Source organism: Chrysemys picta, chromosome 6 (genome assembly GCF_011386835.1).
Source record: "Chrysemys picta bellii isolate R12L10 chromosome 6, ASM1138683v2, whole genome shotgun sequence".
In the NCBI taxonomy this organism is placed as follows: Eukaryota; Metazoa; Chordata; order Testudines; family Emydidae; genus Chrysemys; species Chrysemys picta.
In genome coordinates this window covers 129,322,793-129,345,634 of record NC_088796.1, presented here as the reverse complement: position 1 = coordinate 129,345,634, position 22,842 = coordinate 129,322,793, and the positions used below count along the sequence as shown (strand labels likewise).

At 47.4% G+C, this 22,842-nt stretch overlaps 1 protein-coding gene across 11 annotated transcripts in view; it reads left to right on the top strand.

Annotated features, from left to right (window-relative positions):
* Nucleotides 1-22,162, top strand: part of PSD3 (pleckstrin and Sec7 domain containing 3) — a 148,868-nt gene extending 126,706 nt beyond the window's left edge. For 10 of the 11 annotated variants that reach the window (XM_065549840.1, XM_065549837.1, XM_065549836.1 and 7 more), the window contains 3 exons: nucleotides 4,552-4,696; nucleotides 8,157-8,300; nucleotides 12,715-22,162. In XM_065549840.1, the coding sequence (XP_065405912.1) occupies nucleotides 4,552-4,696; nucleotides 8,157-8,300; nucleotides 12,715-12,924 (499 nt within the window). In that variant the 3' untranslated portion in view covers nucleotides 12,925-22,162. Of the gene's footprint in view, nucleotides 1-4,551; nucleotides 4,697-8,156; nucleotides 8,301-9,794; nucleotides 11,431-12,714 lie in introns of those variants that run through there. The other variant, XM_065549838.1, reaches the window with a different exon arrangement.
* The last annotated feature ends 680 nt before the right edge of the window (nucleotides 22,163-22,842 follow it).

Below are 22,842 nucleotides of genomic sequence, written 5' to 3'. Positions count from 1 at the left end.
ACCCCCTTTCAGGTAGTTGAAAGCAGCTATCAAATTCCCCCTCATTCTTCTCTTCTGCAGACTAAACAATCCCAGTTCCCTCAGCCTCTCCTTATAAGTCATGTGCTCCAGACCCCTAATCATTTTTGTTGCCCTCCGCTGGACTCTTTCCAATTTTTCCACATCCTTCTTGTAGTGTGGGGCCCAAAACTGGACACAGTACTCCAGATGAGGCCTCACCGTGTCGAATAAAGGGGAACGATCACGTTCCTCGATCTGCTGGCAATGCCCCTACTTATACAGCCCAAAATACCGTTAGCCCTCTTGGCAACAAGGGCACACTGTTGACTCATATCCAGCTTCTCGTCCACTGTAACCCTGAGGTCCTTTTCTGCAGAACTGCTACCTAGCCATTCGGTCCCTAGTTTGTAACAGTGCATGGGATTCTTCCGTCCTAAGGGCGGGACTCTGCACTTGTCCTTGTTGAACCTCATCAGGCTTCTTTTGGCCCAATCCTCTAATTTTTCTAGGTCCCTCTGTATGCTACCCCTACCCTCCAGCGTATCTACCACTCCTCCCAGTTTAGTGTCATCTGCAAACTTGCTGTGAGTGCAGTCCACGCCATCCTCCAGATCATTAATGAAGATATTGAACAAAACCGGCCCCAGGACCGATGCTTGGGGCACTCCGCTTGAAACCAGCTGCCAACTAGACATGGAGCCGTTGATCTCTACCCGTTGAGCCCGACAATCTAGCCAGCTTTCTATCCACCTTTATAGTCCATTCATCCAGCCCATACTTCTTTAACTTGCTGGCAAGAATACTGTGGGAGACCATATCAAAAGCTTTGCTAAAGTCAAGGAATAACACATCCACTGCTTTCCCCTCATCCACAGAGCCAGTTATCTCCTCATAGAAGGCAATTAGGTTAGTCAGGCATGACTTGCCCTTGGTGAATCCATGCTGACTGTTCCTGATCACTTCCCTCTCCTCTAAGTGCTTCAGAATTGATTTCTTGAGGACCTGCTCCATGATTTTTCCAGGGACTGAGGTGAGGCTGACTGGCCTTTAGTTCCCCGGATCCTCCTCCTTCCCTTTTTTAAAGATGGGCACTACATTAGCCTTTTTCCAGTCATCTGGGACCTCCCCCAATCGCCATGAGTTTTCAAAGATAATGGCCAATGGCTCTGCAATCACATCCGCCAACTCCTTTAGCACCCTCGGATGCAGTGCATCCGGCCCCATGGATTTGTGCTTGTCCAGTTTTTCTAAATAGTCCCGAACCACTTCTTTCTCCGCAGAAGGGTGGTCACCTCCTCCCCATACTGTGCTGCCCAGTGCAGCAGTCTGGGAGCTGACCTTGTTCGTGAAGACAGAGGCAAAAAAATCATTGAGTACATTAGCTCTTTCCACAGCCTCGGTCACTAGGTTGCCTCCCTCATTCAGCAAGGGGCCCACACTTTCCTTGACTTCCTTCTTGTTGCTAACATACCTGAAGAAACTCTTCTTGTTACTCTTAACATCTCTTGCTAGCTGCAACTCCAAGTGTGATATTTTAGGGGCCATTCTGGCCTTAAAAAAAAAATGTTCTGCTTGAGCCGCGATCCTCCCGTGAGATGTGCGTGGGCAGACTGCTGCACCCCCAGAGTCCCGAGCAGCCCAGCGAGGCTTCATGAGGGCACAGGAGTCAGCCTGCAAGAATCAGCATACACGCTCAGGGCCTTAGAATATGCAGCGAAATAGAACACCAGCCAGTCCATAGGTTGTCTGATGGATTTTATAGGCTAGAGCAGTGGTTTTCAGTACCGGGTTGCGGAATGTCAGGCACTGGGTCATGGTGGCTCTGGTCAGCACTGCCGACGGGGCCTTTAAAAGTCCCGTCAGCGGTGCTGCCTGGCTAAGGCAGGCTAGTTCCAAATGATTTTGATTTGATTTGTTTGTGTAGTCTCAGCCCATTTGCAGCTGTTCACAGTACAGTAACTCCTCGCTTAACGTTGTAGTTATGTTCCTGAAAAATGCGACTTTAAGCTAAACGATGTTAAGCGAATCCAATTTCCCCATAAGGATTAATGTAAATAGGGAGGGTTAGGTTCCAGGGAAATTTTTTTCAACACACACACACACACACACGTTTTAAGCAAACAATTTGATACTGTTCACAGCGATGATGAGTGTGAAGCTTGGTTGAAGTGGAGGAGTCAGAGGGTGGGATATTTCCCAGGGAATGCCTTAGTGCTAAATGATGAACTAGCACTCACTGAGCCCTCAAGAGTTAACACAGGGGTTCTCAAACTGGGGGTCGGGACCCCTCAGGAGGTCATGAGGTTATTACGTGGGGGGTCACGAGCTGTCAGCCTCCACCCCAAACCCCGCTTTACATCCAGCATTTATAATGGTGTTAAATATATAAAAAAGTATTTTTAATTGATAAGGGGGGTTGCACTCAGAGGCTTGCTATGTGAAAGGGGTCACCAGTACAGAAGTTTGAGAACCACTGGGTTAACACATTGTTATTAATGTAGCTTCTCCCACAAGGCAGCACGACCACGAGAGCGGGGAGACAGCATAGCAGACAGAGACAGACACACACCTTGTGTGTGGGAGAGAGAGATGCACACTGTCCCTTTAAGTAAGCTGACCCACTCTTAAGTCCATTGTCTTTTGAAGTGGATGAGGAAGTTGAGACAGCAGCTGCTCCCCAGGCTCTCTCTGTCTCTGTCCGTCTGTGTCCCCTCCCTGCTCTATATGGAGAAGGGGTAAGCGGGGGGCAGAAGCAGGGGGGAGGGGGACACCTGACATTAGCACACACACCCCGCACAGCAAGCAGGAGTCTCAGGGAGCAACTCCAAGGCAGAGGGCAGGAGCAGCATATGGCAGTGGGGGGAGGGACAGCTGAACTGCTGGCAATTGGTAGCCTGCTGGGCAGCTGCTGCACAAGGAACTCAGGGGAGCGGGGAGCTGATAGGGGGGCTGCCGGTCCACCCTGGTTCCAAGCCCCCACCAGCTAGCTGCAACGGGCTGCTCTTCCTGCAAGCAGTGGACAAAGCAGGCGGCTGCCAAACGAGGTTAGAAAGGGAGCTTTGTGCAACTTTAAACGAGCATGTTCCCTAATTGATCAGCAACGTAACAACGTTAAGTGAGAAGTTACTGTATGTTCCTGCTGAACCACGATATGGTATAGAAATTTAACCCCATTAATGATCCCACAGCTTGCTGGAGAGTAAGCACATACTGAAGGCTTGTGTGATATCTAAAGCACTCTACCGTGTTCCTCTCCACCTGCCACGTGTAGACCCTGCTGGCGCACTCTAAAAGTTACCTAGTTCGTGCTGACGTAGTCCCATTTCAAACAGAACTATGTTAACATGCACTATGTGCCCTGTGGATCCTGCCCGCAGGGTCTACACAGGGCAGGTAGAGCGCCCTAGAAATCACGCAGCCCTCGCTTGCACTGCAGCGCTATGCAGATGAGCCCCAAGAATGCACTTGAATTCAAGTTTGAAAGGGGCTGGAGACTCCTGTTTCCCGCTAGGTAGAAAAAGCAGCAAGGTGTGTCCGGAAGCACTAGATGCAGAGATGAGTTCTAGTCTCTCTCTTTGTGTTGATTACTGTACCTGTAGGTTCCCACCAAGAGCCCTAGTTTGATAGTGGTTATGTCCTTCTGTGGATGATTTTCACACCTTTCCATCTGTATCTGGCAAAGATTTGAGCTTGTCTTTATGCAGTGTGACTTCAATCACAGTGCCTAAAGTTAAGCATGCATGAAAGTCTTTGCAGGATCAGGGCCATAGTTGGAAGAGATGGAAAAGAGACACGTTTGACTTGCATACGCATGATTTTCTCCAACTCAGATTTTATACCATTCAATATACTTTGCTTGGCCCTTCCCTACATCACCAGGGTCATCAATTCCTCAATCAGTGGCACTGCCCAGGCAGTTTTTAATAGCATGCAATAGATTTAGGTGAAGGTCTTGGAGTTCTTTGCTGTGGGTCCTGGCACGGCAGTAAACTCAGTGTTTTACAAAGGCTGGTTGGTTGAGAAGTGCAGAAAGAATGGTGTTATTAATACCCTTCTGCAGTAAGAAGTAGAGAAGAGGGATTGGAAAAGTGAGGTCGAAGGCAGGATTTTGTGTCTTGGGTAGGCAAAGTAGAAGGTTGGGCAAGGGCCATTCCTTTGGTTACATTTAATGGGGAAGTAGTCGCTGCTTGTGTATTCTGTGGCTCAGTAGTTGATTGTGGAAGGGAAGTTATTAGCAATCAAGCTAATGGTGCAGCTGTTTGTGGTTCAGTGAAGCCACTGAGGATGTAAAGAAGAAATGTGCAAATTAAGGGGTGAGAGCATTTTGACTGCCATCAAAAATGGATGTTTCCAGACATAAGCCAACCTCTAACTGAAGTGGTTAGGAAGAAACTTCCTCTGCATGCCACCTTCTGGGACTTCAGACACTAGGATACTGCACTAGATGGTAGTTCATATGTTCCCATGATGATAAAGCTGACAGCAAGGAGGAAGAGGGAGGAGACACTGAGTCCACCAATATCCTGATTGCTCTCCGTCTTTCTTCCACAGGAGCCCAGAAGAAATGCAGGCATGGATCAACAAAATCAATTGTGTGGCAGCTATATTTTCTGCTCCACCGTTTCCAGCTGCTATTGGCTCTCAGAAGAAGTTCAGTCGTCCGCTTCTGCCGGCCACCACAACAAAGTTATCTCAGGTGAGCTGTTGTTATAATAAGCAAATCTCCCGGGGTGGAGAGTCCTTTGGCCGGAGACAAGCTTGGAAGGTTCTTCTGAAACCTTGAAGCTATGCAATTTAGTAAAGCTCTTGTGCAAACAGTTTTGCTAACACCTCTAGCTAAAGGAGTTTCTCTCTACTTGCTTCTTAGGACCAAAAAGATTTGCAAAGTTAAGGGTGAGATGGGATGGAGACTGGATGTAATTTGTTTGTGCTTCTGAAGAAAGGGAGGTATCCCCTGTAGCCTTAGGCCCATTTACACATCAGATAGAAAGTCCTTGTCTCCTGGGTGTGGCTAAGAATGTAAGACATTTCAGGCACAGAAGCACAACATTATGCCTATACTCCTTGACCCTGTAAGATTTAATTTAATTGAGAGCCTTCAGTCTCCTCCTCCTGAAACAAAATGTAGGTGTTGCTTGAATTTAGGTATTTTCTTTGTGCCCACAGACTTCCCTGAAATCTTATCCCATGCATTTATTACTCTTTGGGCTTAGATGGGTGAGAAAAGTGGGCCATAAGCCACCTTCCTGGCTTATTGACCGTGGGGCCAGCCAGGGGCCGGTTCATCATCCAATGTCACTTTAGAGCAGCTTCAGGACTGCTCTAAGCTGTACACGCTGTAGAACAATGTGCTCTGGGCCCCCTCCCAATGCATCTATGGGGGCTGTGAGGGTGATTGGCATTTAGCTAGCTAGGTTGGCTCTTGGCCCCCCGCAGATTCTCCACCAGCAGGGGAGGCTCCGGGCACCAGCGCACCAAGCGCGTGCCTGGGGTGGCAAGCCGCGGGGGGCGGCCTGCCGGTCGCCATGGGAGCGGCAGTCAGGGAGCCTTTGGCGGCATGCCTGCGGGAGGTCCACCAGTCCCGCAGCTTCGGCGGCAGGTATGCCAAAGCCGCGGGACCGGCGGACCTCCCGCAGGCGCGCCGTCGAAAGCCGCCTGACTGCCGTGCTTGGGGCAACAAAATACATAGAGCTGCCCCTGTCCACCAGCGGCGGAATGTCCTGTAGGATGGGTGAGTCTCCTCTGTGCTCCCTTTGCACCACAGCAGCAGAGGACAGAATCTACTCTTAGGAATGACGCGATCCCGAGTAGTTTATCTCCTTCTAGCATTGTGAACGAAATCTCTCTGAACTTCATCACTCCTTTTCCTAAATTTGAAAGGCTTTATGCCATCACCACCACTGACTGACTTGCCTTCAGAACTTCTTTGCTCTCAGAGCCTTTCCTCATAACCTAGATTCTTCAAAGCCACCTTCTGACAATATCACTCATCCAGTGGCCTGGAGATTAGCACTTCAAGCTGTGTTTTTGGTGGAAGTCCAGCAAGTGCCTTAAACAGGGGTAATAGTACTTGTCTTGTTCTGGGTTTTCACCTTCTGTTAATACAAACTAGCGTCTTGTTTGCCATTTTTTCACTGCAGCTCCGCCATGGCTTGAGGTTTCAATAATTCACCCACAGCCATCAAAAAAATTCTTCCACCGTTCACTGCGCTGAGATATCATTCCATTTAGCGCACAGTTTCCTTGCTTCATTGTTTCCATTTTATCAGATATAACAACAAAACAACAAACCCCTGTGGTTTGCATACTGGTAAAAGGGTGTCATGAGAAGCAGAATAAGCGAAGTTGTTTGAGCTAACGGCAAAAGATTCTTAAATTTTTCAAAGCAGATAAATTCAAAGACAAGCTAAAACCTGTCTGCTTTTATCTGCAAGCTGGAGAGGTTGTAAGCAGGCTGTTTCTCATTCTGCAGAGGATGAAATATGAATTATCTACTCTTTCTGGTCTCCGTGTTAGAGTTTGTGAGCTGAATCAAGAAGACCACTACAGCACTTAGTTCAAAGGACCTGCGCCCGCTCCGAGTAAAATCAGTGTCGTCGTTTTCATTGGCATCAGTGGCAGCAGGGTCAGACCCTGACAGAAATAGGAGATGAAGAGACAAGACAAAATTAATTGTACTAAGTCATTTCACCAAGTTCACCTCCAGTGTCTATATCCTATAGTTCGCTGGTAACAGGGATGTAATAAAAGTATATAACGAATGGTCTACAGACTGTAGATGAAGAGCTTCTGTTCTCCCTGTCTCATAACACCGGAACAAGGGGATGTTCAATGAAACTAAAAGGTGGCAGATTCAAATCAATAAAAGGCAGTGATTTTTCCATGTGTAGTTAGACTGAGAAACTCACTGCCACTGGAAGTTGTTGAGGCCAAGAATTTAGCTAGATCAAAAAAAGGGTTCGGGTTAGGCCAATCTGTTAGACCTCAGGATGAGATCTGATGTCTCCCTCTGCGGGCTCCTTGCACTTCCTCTGGTGCATCTGGCGTTGCCCACTGTCAGAAACAGGCTGCTGGACTAGATGGACTTTGGGTCTGATCCAGGCCCTGTGTTGTAAGAAACGGATGAGATTTCACCATTTCTGCTCTTTCCTGCAGGGCTGAGGAATAGCGTTAAAGTGCAGTGTTGAATTTAAAGCCCAGTCCAACCCAAGTCCAGAAATAAGACCACTCTGTAGGGCCTGCATGACCTAAGGAGTGCATGCTTTGAAGGGGGTTGCAGAAGAGTGCCATTCTCTGCCCAGATGGACTGGAGGGGGTGAGTGGGTTTGGGATGATTGTGGCAAAGGAAATGGCCTAGAAAGAAAGAATAGCAAGTCCTTGCCCCCTCCAACTGCACAGTGGAGTAAAATTTAACAAAAGGAAATAAGCCTTCAGGAGAGGACAGAACATCCTCCTCCCAGGAGAGCCTGTGCCTTGCATAGCTCTAACCACTGGCTGCTACAGACTGGAAAGCACATACTGGCAGAATGACAGAGGGGAGGGGTCTGACAATTGTACCAATCCTGTCGCCACAAGAGTTGCTTCCAAATTGTGATGACCTTAAGCGTGGGGTCAAACTCTTCCCTTTCTTGTACCCCGAATAACATCATTGACTTGGCTGAATTTGGCCCCGGGGGTTAGTAAAGTGGAAGGACCGGATTTTCAGCAGTGCTCCACAGCCGGCAACTCCCATTGTTCTCACTGGGGGTAGGGTGACTAGACAGCAAATGTGAAAAATCGGGATGGGGGGGGGGTGGTAATAGGAGCTTAAATAGGGGAAAAAAACCCCAAATTGGGACTGTCCCTATAAAATCGGGACATCTGGTCGCCCTACCTGGGGGAGGAGTGGTAGATCCTCCCTTGTACCCTGGGGAGGTGCTGGGTGCTGCGAACCTTAAAAAAATCTGGCCATTTCTTCTGGATGCCTCCAAGGAAGCTGCTGGGAGCCAAGCTCTTGACGATCTAGCCCTAACAATTGACCTTATAAATAAAATGAAATGTTTCAAAAACGCCGCTTGCCAGAAGCTGCTGTTCAGTGTATGGGCAGATCTTTTTCTTCTTTTTACTTACTGAATCTTTGCGCGTCTGACACTTATCTGACTAATCTGTTTCTGAAGGATGAACAGCTGAAATCACATGAAGCTAAGCTGAAGCAAATCTCTACCGAGCTAGCCGAGCATCGTTCCTACCCACCAGACAAGAAACTTAAAGGCAAAGAAGTAGATGACTACAAACTGAAAGACCACTATCTGGAGTTTGAGGTATGTCTGGGATGCAGCACTAAATTCGTTGGCTTGGCATCTGCCTTGGAGAGACGCTCTGGAAATTACAGAACTCCTCATAGAACTAAGAAAAGGAATAACAATACTGTAGTATTTACTACAGCAATAAAGACAGTAATAGTATGCCCGTATTATCAATGGTGCAAATGCGGGCTCTTTGTTTTTTGTTATTAGTAAACATCTGCAAGACTCTCCCTAACATTTTACCTCTCCTTAACACTTAAGATAAGTCAAAGCTTAGACCTAGGCAAGCTGTCAGTATGTCAAATATGATGAAAACTGTGCAAGTTGGTCATTATACTCTCAGCTTCCCCTGTGCCTGCTGATACAAATGACGCACACATTTGACTCAGTTTGAGAGTTTTGACTGCAATCACCTGTTACCTCATCAGGCAGGAGGGTCTCAAGAGTTTGGAATTCAGTTCCTGCCTCTGACACAGACTTCCTGTGTGACCTTGAGCAAGTCACTTAGCCTCTCTGTGCCTCAGTTCCCCCTCTGTAAAATGAGGAATAATAATGTTTCCTTTCTCCCTTTGTATTTCCTGTCTCTTTAGTTTATTAGCCCCCATGGGCAGGCAGAGTGGCTAGTTCAGTGGGGCCCCAATCTTAGTTGGGACCTCTGGATGCTGCCGTAATATAAATAATGGTAATAATCAGTCATTTGTGTATTCCGAGGAGAAACAGCCATTCTAAACTTAGTACCGGCCACTCAGTGCACATGCACCCACTGCACCATCAGAACTCTTGGCACTGTGCACAGGTGACTAACAGGTAAAGAAGAGGGGGAAGAGGATAAAATACAGGTAATGGAATATGGTGTTGAAAGTTAGACTGCAGCCATGAGAATCGTGTCCCTGTCTGTTTCTGGTTTGGGGAGTTTATATTGTTCTCTTTCTGTGCCTGTTTATATTTAGCAAGTTTTAGCAGTGAGGCGTGGAAAGAAATGGCTATGTGCATCGGTACACGTCACCAGCGGCCCACCACACGTTTAACTGTCAGCAGGGCTGTCGTTTCTCCCTGGCTCCAAACCATGCGCTCGGCTCTTCAGGGAGGTTTATTTGCACAACAGAGGTTATCAGACAAGCAGAACACAGTCTTAACTCAATCCTCAGTGACAGGCTTCAGGGCCACTCTCCAAGGGGCCTCCAGCTCCTGCAAGCTTCCTAGCCTCGGCCAGCTCTGCTCCCCTCCTGGAGCAGCAGTCACAGGGCTGTTCCCCTGAGCCCTCAGTCCTTTGCTCCCTGGACCCACCGCAGGCGCTAGCTCGACTCCAGTGTGACTTCCCCTCTGAGGCTCCTCCGTCTGTCTCATCCCTCCCTCCCCCTCTGCCTACTAGCGGCCCTTTATAGGCCCAGGTGTGGTCCAGCCCTCTTTTAATTGGCTGGATTGGGCTCCAGTCCAGGGAGCTGGGTTTATTCTATCCACAGGGACCAGCTATCCTGTGATAACAACAAATAATGTTCTCTTTCTTAGAGAGAACCTCAGATGAAAAGTGAATCCTGCAGAGCGAATAGATATGAAGAAAGCTGCCAAAGGTGCCTATGTAAATAGCGCTGAGGTTACACCTACTTTCACCATGTGGGAGAGAAGGGGTTTTTAACGTGCTAATATGTGAAGCGGGGCTATTTTCATGCTTGTCACAGATTTCACAGAATGCGTAAAATTGGTGGCTGGCTGTAGAAAGCGTACGATAGCTGTGAAAAAACAGCAATTGAAATCTTCCTCCGGTTTTTCCATCCTTTGGAGCAAAGCCTGGAGGAGCGAATGTGATTGAGCGACTGACCTTGCTGAGATAGGGCGAGAATGCAGGGAGTGCTCGCAAGCCAAGCCTGCAGACCAGGCCACTGAAAGCAGCAGGAGAAGGGAAAAATTAAACACAGAAACATAGTGAAAAAAGGCCTGACTCGCCCAAAGGAAATGGCACGGCTCCCAGAGGGAGGGCGAAGGCCAGATTCTCGTAAGCTCATGTCATTTCTTTTCCTTCAGCTACCTGTGCTTCCCCCATTCTTGCTCTCTGCAGAAACAGTACTGCTAACAAAGTGTTTCTCCTTTCTGCTATGTACTGAACCATCTTTGGCTTTGAATGAGGCAGTGTATGCGCATCAGAGGAGGCAGGGGCTGTGCTGGGTGACTGCCTCCCTGAAGACTGCCCTGTAATCCACATGCACCAGGGGACAGCGATAAGGTTGCGTGGGCATTTAGACTTTTAAATATTTTCCTTTGCAACTTTAACGTTCTTATTTTCTTGATGAGGTTTCCTACGGTGGTTTTTTTAACAAGTCCCTGTTATTTCCATCTGGCCCCATATGGCCTCTCATCATTGTAAAAGAGAGCATGTTTCCAGTTTAACTTTAAAGAAAGCCTTTATTTGTAAAAAGAACAGGAGTACTTGTGGCACCTTAGAGACTAACAAATTTATTAGAGCATAAGCTTTCGTGGACTACAGCCCACTTTATTGGTACTTTGTTTAAATTGAGGCTGAGGACAGACAGCAGCAGTGGAATTGTGGCCCCGTTGAAGTCAATGGCGAAACTCCCATCGACTTCAGTTGCGGCAGGAATCCAGCCCAGGGTTTTAGTTCTGTTGTTCCCATTGGCTTAGGTTTGTGTTTATCTTAATCATTTGAGCCACACAGAGCGAATGCAGCTCTGCTCATTGATAAATGTTATGATGAGCCAGCACTTGCAGCAATAACTGTGTCCTCCTCTTGCCAACCTGTCCATTCATTATGCAGTGAAGCACGGCACATCATCAGAATTCTGCGCATTGGTTCTTGTTTGAGTGACAGGTGATACCTCTTTCTTGTATTTGTCTCTGCAGCGCTGTGCGGGACCTCCCGATATGGAACTGATCCGACTGGTTTTTTCCTCATTTCATTTTTAAGCAGATTTCTCTTGGGATCATTCTCAGTAAGATTTTGTTTCTCAAAGGACTTCTTGGAAACCTGGTCACGTTCTCTCATCTTTTGTCCTCTTCAAAGCAGTTCCCAAGGCTTTTAACTATTTTGCATTCAAATAATTATTATTATTGCTTGAATTTTATTATTTTATTATAAACGGAAAGAATTATCTTTACACATTTTTGCTCAGTCAGGAACATAATTTAGAGACTGTTTTATTACTTTGAAAAATGGATTAATAATCAGTAGAAGTGTGGGGTTCCTCCCCTCCCCCCCCCCCCCCCCCCCCACTGTGATCACCTTGATTCCAATTCCTACACTGACATTAATGGCTGCTGAGAGATGGATTGCCACTTTCCCATCACCAGCCGTACTGGCTAACTTTGTTAAACTCCTGCAGGCAAATTCCTATGACTGACTATTTGTGCCTGTTGATTGCTGTGGCATTGTGTGAGGTGCCGTATGGTTGTGACTTGCAAAGCAACAATTGCTCTGTAATAAAGGGAAACACCCTAGTCCGGATACAGAACAAATTAGGATTGGGTGCTTTTGCTGTACATAAAAACATGGGTGCCTGAACAGGGAGCAGAGTCCGGTAGACCTCAGGCTATCAGGAGGCGCTTCCCCATTCTGTTTTCCGAACACTGGACTTGCAGAATATCCTCTTGGAGGCAAAGCGGGGTAGAGCTGCCCTGGAAAAGGCTAACGTTCGGCTGGCCCACCCACCCACTCTCTGTGGGAGAGCCACACATCGAGCATACCGGTGTGATTCTGTGCACGCTGTGTGATCCAGGGTTTAATATCTAGGGTAACACGGGCTGGGACGGGGGAGCAGAACCTGTGGTGGCCAGGCTGATTGTGGCCACAGAAGTTTGGGGAGTTCTGAGGACAGTGGCAAATCTTAGCAGAAAGATTTTCGCAGTCCCTTTGGACCAGTGGTTTTCAACCTACGGTCCGCAGCCCCCTGGGGGTCCACAGACTATGTCTAAGATTCCCAAAGGGGTCCGCAGCTCCATTCAACATTATTTTAGGGGTCCGCAAATGAAGAAAGGTTGAAAACGGCTGCTTTGGACCGTCCCTCCATGCATACGCATGCTAAGTAATGCCCTGCGGTGTGAGTAGCCCTGTTGGCTTTAATTAGGGTTATTTGTGCAGCAGGAAGGTACAGCTCCGCATGCCCTGCATGGCTATTCAGAAACTGCCACCCATCAGTTATGTAAATCTCCCTGCACTCTTTATTGGCTGAGGGCCATTAGGTACAGAGCAAAGATTTGCCTGGTTGAGGAATAAATGTTGGCAATTGTACAACATCCCTGGGCTCTGGCTGGCTCAGACAATTTCTGTGTGGTGTAATTTATATTAGCCACCATTGTTCACATACATATTAGACGCCTAGATTTCAAGGGGCCAGTCTGATGATCCAGGCAGACCTCCTGCCTAACACAGCCCAGAGAAGTTCACCCACACTGAGCCATTCCTTTGTTCCTTTTCCAGAAAATCCGCTATGAGATTTATGTTGCCCTACTGAAAGAAGGGGGGACGGAGCTGCTGAGTGGAGGAAATGATGGGCCAGGACTGAAGAAATCCCATTCGAGTCCCTCATTAAATCAGGAGTCTCCAGTTACTGTCAAGGTGAAGCGAAACATCTCCGAGAGGAAGGACTACAGACCAGAAACACCCAGCATCAAGCAGAAGGTCACTTAGACTGCATGAGACCGCTGTGGAAACAGCCATGCAGCAAAATACCATTGGTCAAAAATTTCCTTTGCTAACCTGCCTTTGACAAAAACAAACCAATGCATCTGCCTGAATGGGGTGGTAGTGACATTTTCTATTGTATATTTTGTTGTTTCTGTACAGATTGTGGGAGATGTCTTGACTCCTGATTTGCTTTGCCTTGTTAATTTATCATCTCGCCATCGAAGCACCTCTTTTTTTTTTTTAAAGGGGTGGGAGTGGGACTCCCTGATTTATTGCACGTCTCCTCCCCTTCTCTCCTCTCTCATTGGCACGTGACTTTCATCTCAAGTCACCTGTGACCTTTCTCGTTGCAGTGGGAAAAGTAACTGGACAAGCACTGCAGCATAGTGAGTGCTAGCTGCAGTGACGAGAAATGAATTGTTGCTCAGTTGCAGAGATGGAGCTGACCGCTCCCTGCAGGTTAGTTACATTCTGATGCTGCGACTGGAGATCTCCCAATGACGTGAAACATGCTGGTACTTGTGCTGCAGTGATAGGAGCCGTATCAACAGATAGGGTACGGGATTGTATTAACTCTGGACCCACACAGACCAAGGGACTAAACAATGAAAATCACTGGGAATGCTGGGCATACAGAATTAGAACAGGTTTTTCAAAGTGAAGACTCTTTGGGGGAGCAAAAGGGGGTGCCCAAAGCCATGTCTTTCTTGATGATTGATCCAGCCAGAATGAATTTTATTTTTCCATTTCACTATGCAATAGGTCGTTGTAGATGACAACTGCTGGCTGCGTGTTTTAGTAGAAAAGGGAGTCCCATGTGTTTCTCAACAATACACTCTCACACCGCTGCCATATAGAGTCTTAATAGGCATTGTTCATCTGCCGTTTCCCTCCAGAATTTTGATTTCCTTTTTAGTAGGCGCAGGTATTCTGCAGTCTCTCTGATATCAATGGAGGTGTTCTCCTGTTCTCTTCTGAAAGGAATTCTGTTCAACTATCCCTTGAATTTTTCACAGGTATTTAGAAAGAACATGTTGGAACAGAAGTCCTGGTGACTCAGAGACTTAATGGAATAGAGACTCTTTGGTCTTAAAGCCAGAATCTGACCCCATTTCAGTTGCTCTGTCCGTGGCAGTCACACCGATGTGCCATAGGGACAGCAAAACCTGTCCCCTGTGGAGTCTTCCTTTAATAGCAACTCCTGACCTCTATATAAGAACATGGCCTGGGCGGAAAGGGACTTGGCCAGGGTGTCTGTATACCTCAGCCTTCCCCAGCTGCTGGAATGGCCCTTTTGGGCTGCAGGCAGCCAGGTGTAACTTAAAGCAGCCCTGAGCTTGCCTTAACTTACGCCAAGGGCCAGGATCCGGAGAGCGTGAAGGTGACTAAGAGACACCTTTGCTTCTTCCCAGTGCCCGCCCATCTTGTGCTTATGCATTTCAGCTCGTCTGGGGGATCTAATCCTTAATGGGCAAAGACAGCCCAGGTCAATATAAACTGCAGTAGGTGGCCTCGAAGAAATGTCTAGATAGCTCAGGAGCAGAGCTCCTCGCGACAGAGAGTATACCTGTGGGCAGACTCAGCCGAGAGGCCAACGACGGATTGGTCATGGACGTTAAACCATTCTGGACTACTAAACTACCAGACTAGTAGGCAGTAGAGGGAGCAATCCAGTAAGATAAGGACCTTGCAGAGAAGCTAAATGATTTCTCTATACCAGCCTCCACCACAAAGGACAACCATGAGATACACACCCCAGAGCTCTAGACTGTAATACCCATGCTGTGCGGTCAGAGATCGTAGCATTGAAAGAGGAGGCGGTGCACCAAATTGATCATTTAGGATGCAGTCACTCACCAGGACTAGATGGTATTGAATCCAAGAGTTCCAATGTGACTTATGAATGGAGTGGCTGGGCTGCTCACAAACATTTGTAATTTGTCATCGTACTAGAAGTCTAGAGGATAGCCAGTGCCTGACCTCATTCTGAAAATGACCCGGCGTGACTGCGATTCACGGAGCTGGGAGGAGGGCTGGTCAACGTTTTCCAACGTTTGGATTTGGTTTTTAAAAATTACGTTATGCTTAAAGTTTACCCTGAAGAGAAACTTTCCTGAATTAGGGCCAAAGTTATGTGCTTGAGTAGCATGCTGGGAAGTGTCATTCACTGTAGACCTGGGCCGGGGTAATACACATTGGAAGAAATCATTTGAACTACTCAGTGAGGGGCAGTAGATTAGCCACTCAGGAGAAAGGCCTCGGCATCCTGCAGCTGTTCATTGTACAGCAATAGTACAAAAAATAAAGGCAGTAAACAAGAGGGTGAGTGGTACTGAGGCAGAGAGCGAGAGAGCGCTAATACCGGGACTGCTAAATGCCATTGCATAGCGAGTCCTGCAACCATTTCACATCAGTTCCTCACAGTACCCGTACAGCAGAAACAGAAATGGTCCAGAGAAGTCACAATTTGATCCCTGCTCCACTCCCAGGGCAGTGCACCTCTACTCTGGCCTTACTCCAGGTATCCATGTACTTGTGTTTACAGAGAGAGTGCAGTGGTTTAAAAGGCAAAGAGCTGACAATTGCAAATGTTTGTGTTGGCTTTTAAGATGTTCTGGCTGCCCCTGGATTGTGTTTGAATTGTTGATCTCCCAGTCACAAGCTGAATTTCTCCCACACAATATCTTTCGCAGTCTACGCAGATACTGGATAATTCATGCTCACCGCTAGGGAACTCCTTGCAGATGAGTGAATTTCATGCAGCTTGAAAAGTCCGACACAGTGAATCACGAAATTCATTTTATTTATTTTGTCAGATGCAGCTTAGTTTTAATTATTTATTACGCTACTACCGAGTGTACTTGTACATGGATTGTGGTATATTTTGTAAAACTTATCCGGTCTTAGTAAAATGCAATTTCACTGCAGCTTTCAGCTGTTAAATAGTCACTGAGCTCCACCTGCTTTTTGGGAGAGTTCTGCGGTGTGCAGATTAGTGATCTGAGAATTTGTGAGGTTTTAGTATCAGTTGAAATTCCCACTGCTGGCCGTGTCACTTTACAGCTGACCTGTGTCGCCGTCTCCTTTGATGGGTTTTACTAAACAAGTACAGAGAAAACACAGAGGCAGATCCTGCTGCCATTGAAGTAAGTGGCAAAACTCCACAGACCTCACTGAGCGGGATCAGAGTGCTGGCCAGTATTGCAGTTTGGTTTGCTTTTAACATTACAGTGTAGCAGAGAGGGTGGGCCAGATTCTCAGAAGGTATAAATCAGCATTGAAGAGACTGGAGCTATGCCATTTGACCCCGACCCTTCTCCCCTCCCCCCGAGAATCTAGCCCGTTATGTGTTGCACATGACTTTCAAAGTACCTTGCTTTCAAGCTCCTGGATATTTGCTTTTAGCAGAGAAGATAAATCTGTGATTATACTATTTAGGTGCCCAAGCCCTTGGCTGCTGTCAAGAAGCATTGCAGCTCAAGAGGGACACGGGTGTAAAGGCGACTTTTTAAAGCCACTTTTGTGTTACTTTTGCCTTGGGCCCACTGTATGTCAGGCCGCTCTTCCGGTGCAAGTTAGAGCAGCCTAAAGGCTGCTGTAAATTGCACTAGCTGCCCAGTACTTCCAAGGGAAAATATGGCAACCAGGAATCATCAGGGAGTAGGGAACCTTCAGACACACAACCTTTTCCCAGCCATTCCCCCGGTGCTGGCCACAGGGAAGGGATATGACATAGGAGCCACTGTGGTGCCTCCAACTATATCACCCGAGGATTCCTCCACAGTGAGGTGATTGTGACGTCCGTGATTGGTTACCGTGGCTTTAGGGCACTGGCCCAGTACAGGTCTAGACTGGATCTGAACGGGAGGTCCCCTTCTGATAACAAGTAGCTCAGAGTGGCTGAGAACGTCAGCATCCATGCAGGGTGCTTTGGATTGTCACTCTGTAGTCAGAACTCTCATGATTAACCCTTTGCGCTCACCTCCAAGGAGCTACCCTGATCTGTACAGAGAGGTGCCATGCTGTGCTCTTTGGGTTTGCTCTCGCTCACCCGAAGGGCAACGTGTAGGGGACTCCCACATCCTGGGCATTTCAGCATGTGCCGTTCCTGTTGCCCTATGAGGCCTCCACCTCCCTTGCTTTCATGCAGACTTTTCCCAGGATTTTCCCCTGCAGATTCTAATCCTGGTGCTGTATCTCAGGCCAGTCTCCCCCTGAGGCATTGGGATCGCTGCATGAGGGTGTCGGGATTGGGCCCGTGGCAGCTCTGCAGCGTGACAGCTCATTGGGTGCACTCCAGGGGCTGGGGGGGGAGGGGGTGGCACCTGCTGGGTCCCGTCTGCCAGCGGACAGCTGCAAAACTCCCATGGTCATGAGGCCCCAGCAGGATCCTGGGTCTCTTCCCTCCTGCGGAGGCTCCCACCCCTTCTCTTCCGCTATCCATCCAACCTGAGAGCGGCTCTTCCCCGTCCACCCCACACACAGGCGGCTGGCCTGGCTCCAGGGAAGGGGAGCTGCTCCACACCCCCTTGGAGCAGAACTTCCCACCCTCCAGCATTGGGGGGGAGGGGGGAAAGAGGGGGGGGGGGGAACAAGGCCAGAGAAGCAAAACCAGCACCTCCAAAACGGGCAAAATATTATCCCAGAACCTGAATCCCACAGTCCTTTGCAAATGGAAAGGATTCTGTGGTTTGGTGCATGGGAGGATTCTGTAGGTCATGGCTGAGAATTGTTACCTCAGTTGTTGTCAGTAGGTGGGTAACTCGGTCAACTGAGGAATAATATCGCTGAGCTGTTGGGACTATTGTTTCATTGAAACTTAGATTCAAACTATTTTTCATTATTCTTGATAGTTTGGAATTTGTTAAAAGAATTTTCCACAGTGTTTCCTCCTCCTTTGAGCAGTGTCCCTGGGAACGCTCCATTTGAGGGGCGCATGTGCCCCATGCGCCTTCGGGTGGAGATTTTTGGCAGCAGTGATCGTATGGTCCACACATGCACCCTTGCTATCCTCATGCCCCGTGCCGAGGGTAATATGGGCTTGTGACAGACGAACCGCTCTTGGTTCATTCTCGACCACCTGGCCAGAGCGGAGTGTTCGTAGTGCTAGCCGTTCTGGGCTTTTCACTTCATGCCCTTGTTTGCTGGGTGCAGTGTGTTCAGGTTCAAGATCACGGAGACATTCTAGAGAGTAAAGGACACGAAGTCCACTGCTAAACCTCTGGGATGTTGCACGGGCATATTACAGTCAGAAGGGGGAGACGTTTTTCTCTCTAGAGCAGCAGAGACTCTGTGTTCATATTCTGCAGCCCCATCTGCTTTGGACTTTTGACCGTAGTTAACATCTCTTGGTTTCTCCTTGTCTCCTATCATGGTGCACTTGTCTGCCACCTCAGTGCATCGCCTGCCAGTGGATGGTTCTGCTGGTCTCTCTCTTTCCATGGTGAGGCCCCAGGCTGGTGTTGGCAAAGTTGATGAACTCCCCTGTTGAGCCCTGGGTGGTGTGCTCATTCTGTCTGCAATGAAAGGCTGCATTTTCAATCACAATTACATCTGTGAGGAGGGTGGCTGCATCCCAGGCTCCAGGGGCTCTTCCTCCTTTCCCTGTACTCCACACAGACAAAGCTATCCTGCGGCCTCATTCCAGAGTTAAAGCGAAGAAGGTGTTTCCCCTGAAAGACACTTAATCTCCCAGGTTCTCTTCCCAAAGCCTCACTCTTACCCAGGGGCACATACAGCCCATGCTGTCAAGAGGACTTGGAGATTTTATTTTGTTAGGTAGTTAGGAAGCAGAAAGGCATTTTGTGACTTTTGGGGATCAGTGTGAATGGGATGCCATTTCCACTCAGTGCCTGTCTAAGCAGATACGCCTGTGCCTTGAGACATATTAGCCAGGTTATCCGAACATGAGCTCTTGGGGCAGTTTTGCTGAGCATTGATGACTTGCTTGGCAGTATTTCCTTCAGAGAAATCTACCGGGCTGCTGCCTGCATAAACATTCACCCAGTGCTACTCTCTCCGCTTGGCATCTACACAGCATGCTTGCTGTGGTAGGGCAGTTCTGAAGCCCGGGGGTAACTCTCTGAACAAGCCCTGGGCTCAACTAGGATTCTTCAGCCCACACTCCTGGACTTGTTCAGCTCTCTTGACGACCCCAAATGGGAATATGAAGAGGCCTAGAGACGAAAAGGAGCTATTTTCATGGTAGTTCATGCTGAACATTGCTTCTGCCTATTCACACTCCCTGCCTACCTTCCCTTTTGCCTTGGAGTTCTTGGGGTGTTTGAAAAGACGCTCAAGAAGCCAAAGCTCCTGTTACTATGCTAAATAGCCATTTATGGCCCAGTGGAAAGGGTACTGGATTGAGACTCAGGAGACCTGGAGTCCATCCCTGGCTCTGCTACTGGCCTGCTGAGTGACCTTGGGCAAGTCACTTCACTGCTCGGTGCCTCCATTTCCTCATCTGTAAAACAGGGATAATGATACTGGCCCCCTTTGTAAAGCGCTTTGAGATGTCCAGGTGGAAAGAGCTGTTTAAGAGCTAGGTTTTATAATTCCCTGACTCTTTTTTTTCTTTTTCCAGCACAATACAATGCTTCTTATTCAATGCTGTGAGTTAATAAGAGCAAGGAAAAATGTGGTATGGGGAAACCTTGCTTAATGCAGGCAAATGATTCTGACACCTATTGCAAAAGACTGAATGTTGCTCATTAGCATGGGAACAAAGAATGGAATAAGTAAGGCTCATGCACCATAAAATGTAACTTGTTCATTTATTTTGTTGACGGCACTGAGGTTTAGCTTTGATTATTTATTATAACACTCCATCGATTAGCAGTAGATGTGGGTTGGAGCTTTCTGAAGTGCTCAATGTTGTCCTTTCTCTGCTCCCACTGTCTATTGGAGCAGGAATAGGCCAACACTGAGTGATTGGGAAAATCCCACCTGTAAAGTTAGTATATTTGGTAAAAATAGTAAATTATTAATAATCACACACACCCCATGGCATCTACTCTTCCATGTCTACTGAGAGGTGGGTAGATAGAGAACAACATTTTATTTGTATGGTGTATAAAGCGTGGGACTTAGCAACATGAGGATTAATTATGTTCTAAGGGTGTAATAAAAAGACGAAAAAAAGGGCAGCATTTTCATCTTGCCTAATCCATTGTTAATTAGTACTAGCTCGCTGGAGATACGCCAGTTTTACTGGTAATATAAGGGAGATCCGAACCAGGCCTTTTATTGGGCAAATTTCAAAAAAGTAGGCAAGATTATCAGTTCTGCAATGGGCCAAATGAAAGCCTGGTGTAACTCCACAGCATTCAGCCAAGTTACAGCAGAGATTCATTCATCTGCTCTGCTGACACCACCTGCTGAAAAAAGGATGATTCTTGAAATCCAGCCTGCATCACTTTAAAAATGAGGAAGGATTTTCAAAAGGGCCTAAACACAAAGCTCCTTTGACTTTCAGTCCTAAATCACTTACACACGTTTGAAAATCCCACTCAGAGTCCAATAAACTTCCAAAAAACGATAGGCTGGAAACTCGACCAGTTTGTATTTGTGTGGGTTTCGTTGCAATTAGAACATCTCACTTAGGGTGGGCTGGTGGCGCTGTGTAACTTGACTAAATCCAGTGTCTTGGAAACAGAACAAGAATTTCTTGGCAGCTTTTAAGTTTGGGAAATACTGCTCATCTCACGAAGTTAAAGTAACTGTACAGTACCTGTTGAGTGTGTTTAAGCAGTGAGCGTGTGTGAATGTGTGTGTGGTTCTTATGCGACGTATGGCTTCTGTGATTAAACACTGCAAAGGTTATTCTTTTCCGATGCTTCATTTTTGTCCAGACACTTTTAACAGCTATAAACAGCAGGGCGTTGGTTGTTTTAGCCAGTTAAACGGTTATTAAATGCTTTTGCAGGTTTAGCGTTTTTCTTAATCCAGCCTTGCCGTGGTATGTTCTGCAGAAGCTGCTGGGTGCTCAGGACATTTGAAAATAAAGTAATTTATTTAGGAGCATAGAGAGCAATTATGGGGCGGGAATTTAAAAAGCTCCCGACATTGGGCTCACTGCTCCTGTTGGTGTCATCCATTGCCTTCAATGGGAGCATCACTGAGCACTTTTGCAAATACCTCCCTCGGAGCCTAATTTAAGGCTCCCATTGTTTAAAGAAATCTTGGCCGAGTTCTGTGAATAATCCACGTGGGGGAACATTTTCAAAAATGCGTAAGTCACGTGGGTGCCTAAATATCATTAGACTTCTAGGTGACTTAGGCGCTTTTGAAAATGTTACCCTGGGCTGTTATAGTTTTGCAAGCGTGGTGAGGATTTACTGTAACAATCGCAGAGAGATGTGTAAGAATCCGTGTGGTTGATAAGTTACAAAGAGTGGCAGAGGGAAGTGTCAGCTGTGGGCATTTCAAGAGCCTCTGTCTGTCTGTAATGGAGCAGTGCTGAAGTTCTCTCCAGCCCTTCTCCACTGGAATAAATCCCGCTGCTCTGACCCTGGGGGCAGGCCCTAGGTAAGGTCTATGCTGGCTCTCCCCCCCAGGAGTAAATTTCTCCATAGAGAGGCCCTACTTCACATCCGCGGTCGAAGAGCCAGAGCTATGCAGACCTGATCAAGGCCCCAAATCATGAAAGCATTTCAGCATGTGCTTAAGTGCCACCGATGTCCGTGGGACTTGATCACGTGCTTTCCCGACTAGAGCTGCTGTCCTGAATCAGGGTCTTTGCTGTTTTCTAACGGTACCATAGGATGCCCTTGGATTTCCTATTCTAGTCTATGTGACAGGTACTAGAATGATAATTCCTGGTAAATGAAGGCACTTACAGAATGTCCTGTCTCCCTGGGGGAAGGACTCGTGGATATTATTACGTCGTTTAAATAATATTTTGAAATAAAGTTTATATTGCTTTGTTTTTCCTTCGAGGTGACTGTATATAAATATCTCCCTCTCTTTGAGCATTGCTGGAGTAAGCAGACAAATAATTTGCCTCTGATGTATTGAAACTGTGAGATCTAGTTCTCTCTTGTGTACACGTTCATGATTATAACTCTTGTTCCTCTGTGTTTTATAAGGCAGGATAATGTTGCTTTAGAGTAACTACGAGTCTGCAGCCTTCTGAATGATTTTTATGTGGTTGAAATCGAGCAAAGCAGTGAAGGATTTCACACATGTATATGATATATGTATATGTACAAACTTTAGAAAGAAATAAACCAAATGTATTTCATCTGCTGGATTTGAGTGCACCTTCGTTTGAGCTGTTGCTCTTTAATATTTGTATTACACCAGAACTGAAAGGTCTCAGTCAGAACAGAGCTGTACAGACACACAGCAAATGACCATCCTTTCCCCAGAGAGCTCCCAGTCTAAACCGAATGCTGTAGCAGGTGGATGAGAGAACAAGGGGTCTGGAAGGGAGCAGGATGCACCATTCTTAGCCAGCTAGTAGCAGTAACCACAGTATTTACAACTCACCACCTTGCCTCTCACTGATCAGGTGGCGTTGTTCCATATGGACGGCAGCAAAGGTGAGGTTGGAGGGGTGACTTGAAGGAGGATACGATGGTTGGCTTTACAGACTTGGACTGGGAGCTTTTCCCGGGCGTGAGGGGTGGCCTGGAAGAAGTGGGCAATCAAGGCTAGTGTTGTTGGCTCAGCAGAAAGACGTGGTTTCGGAATCATTGGTTCTTTTCTCTCTCAAAACACAGTCTAACGTCCAAAGTCATGTGCAGCCAGTGGCGGGGCTCGTCCTTGTGAAGTGACAGGTATAGTAAATTGTTCTGCTGCTGGCTGCGTGCGCCTGCTGCTGCAGCTGTTGGGCAGAATTGAGGGCATGGGCAGGGCGGGTAGGAGGAAAGGGGGCAAACACAGGGGCCAGAGGGGGTAAGAAACTGGGAAGGGTATGAG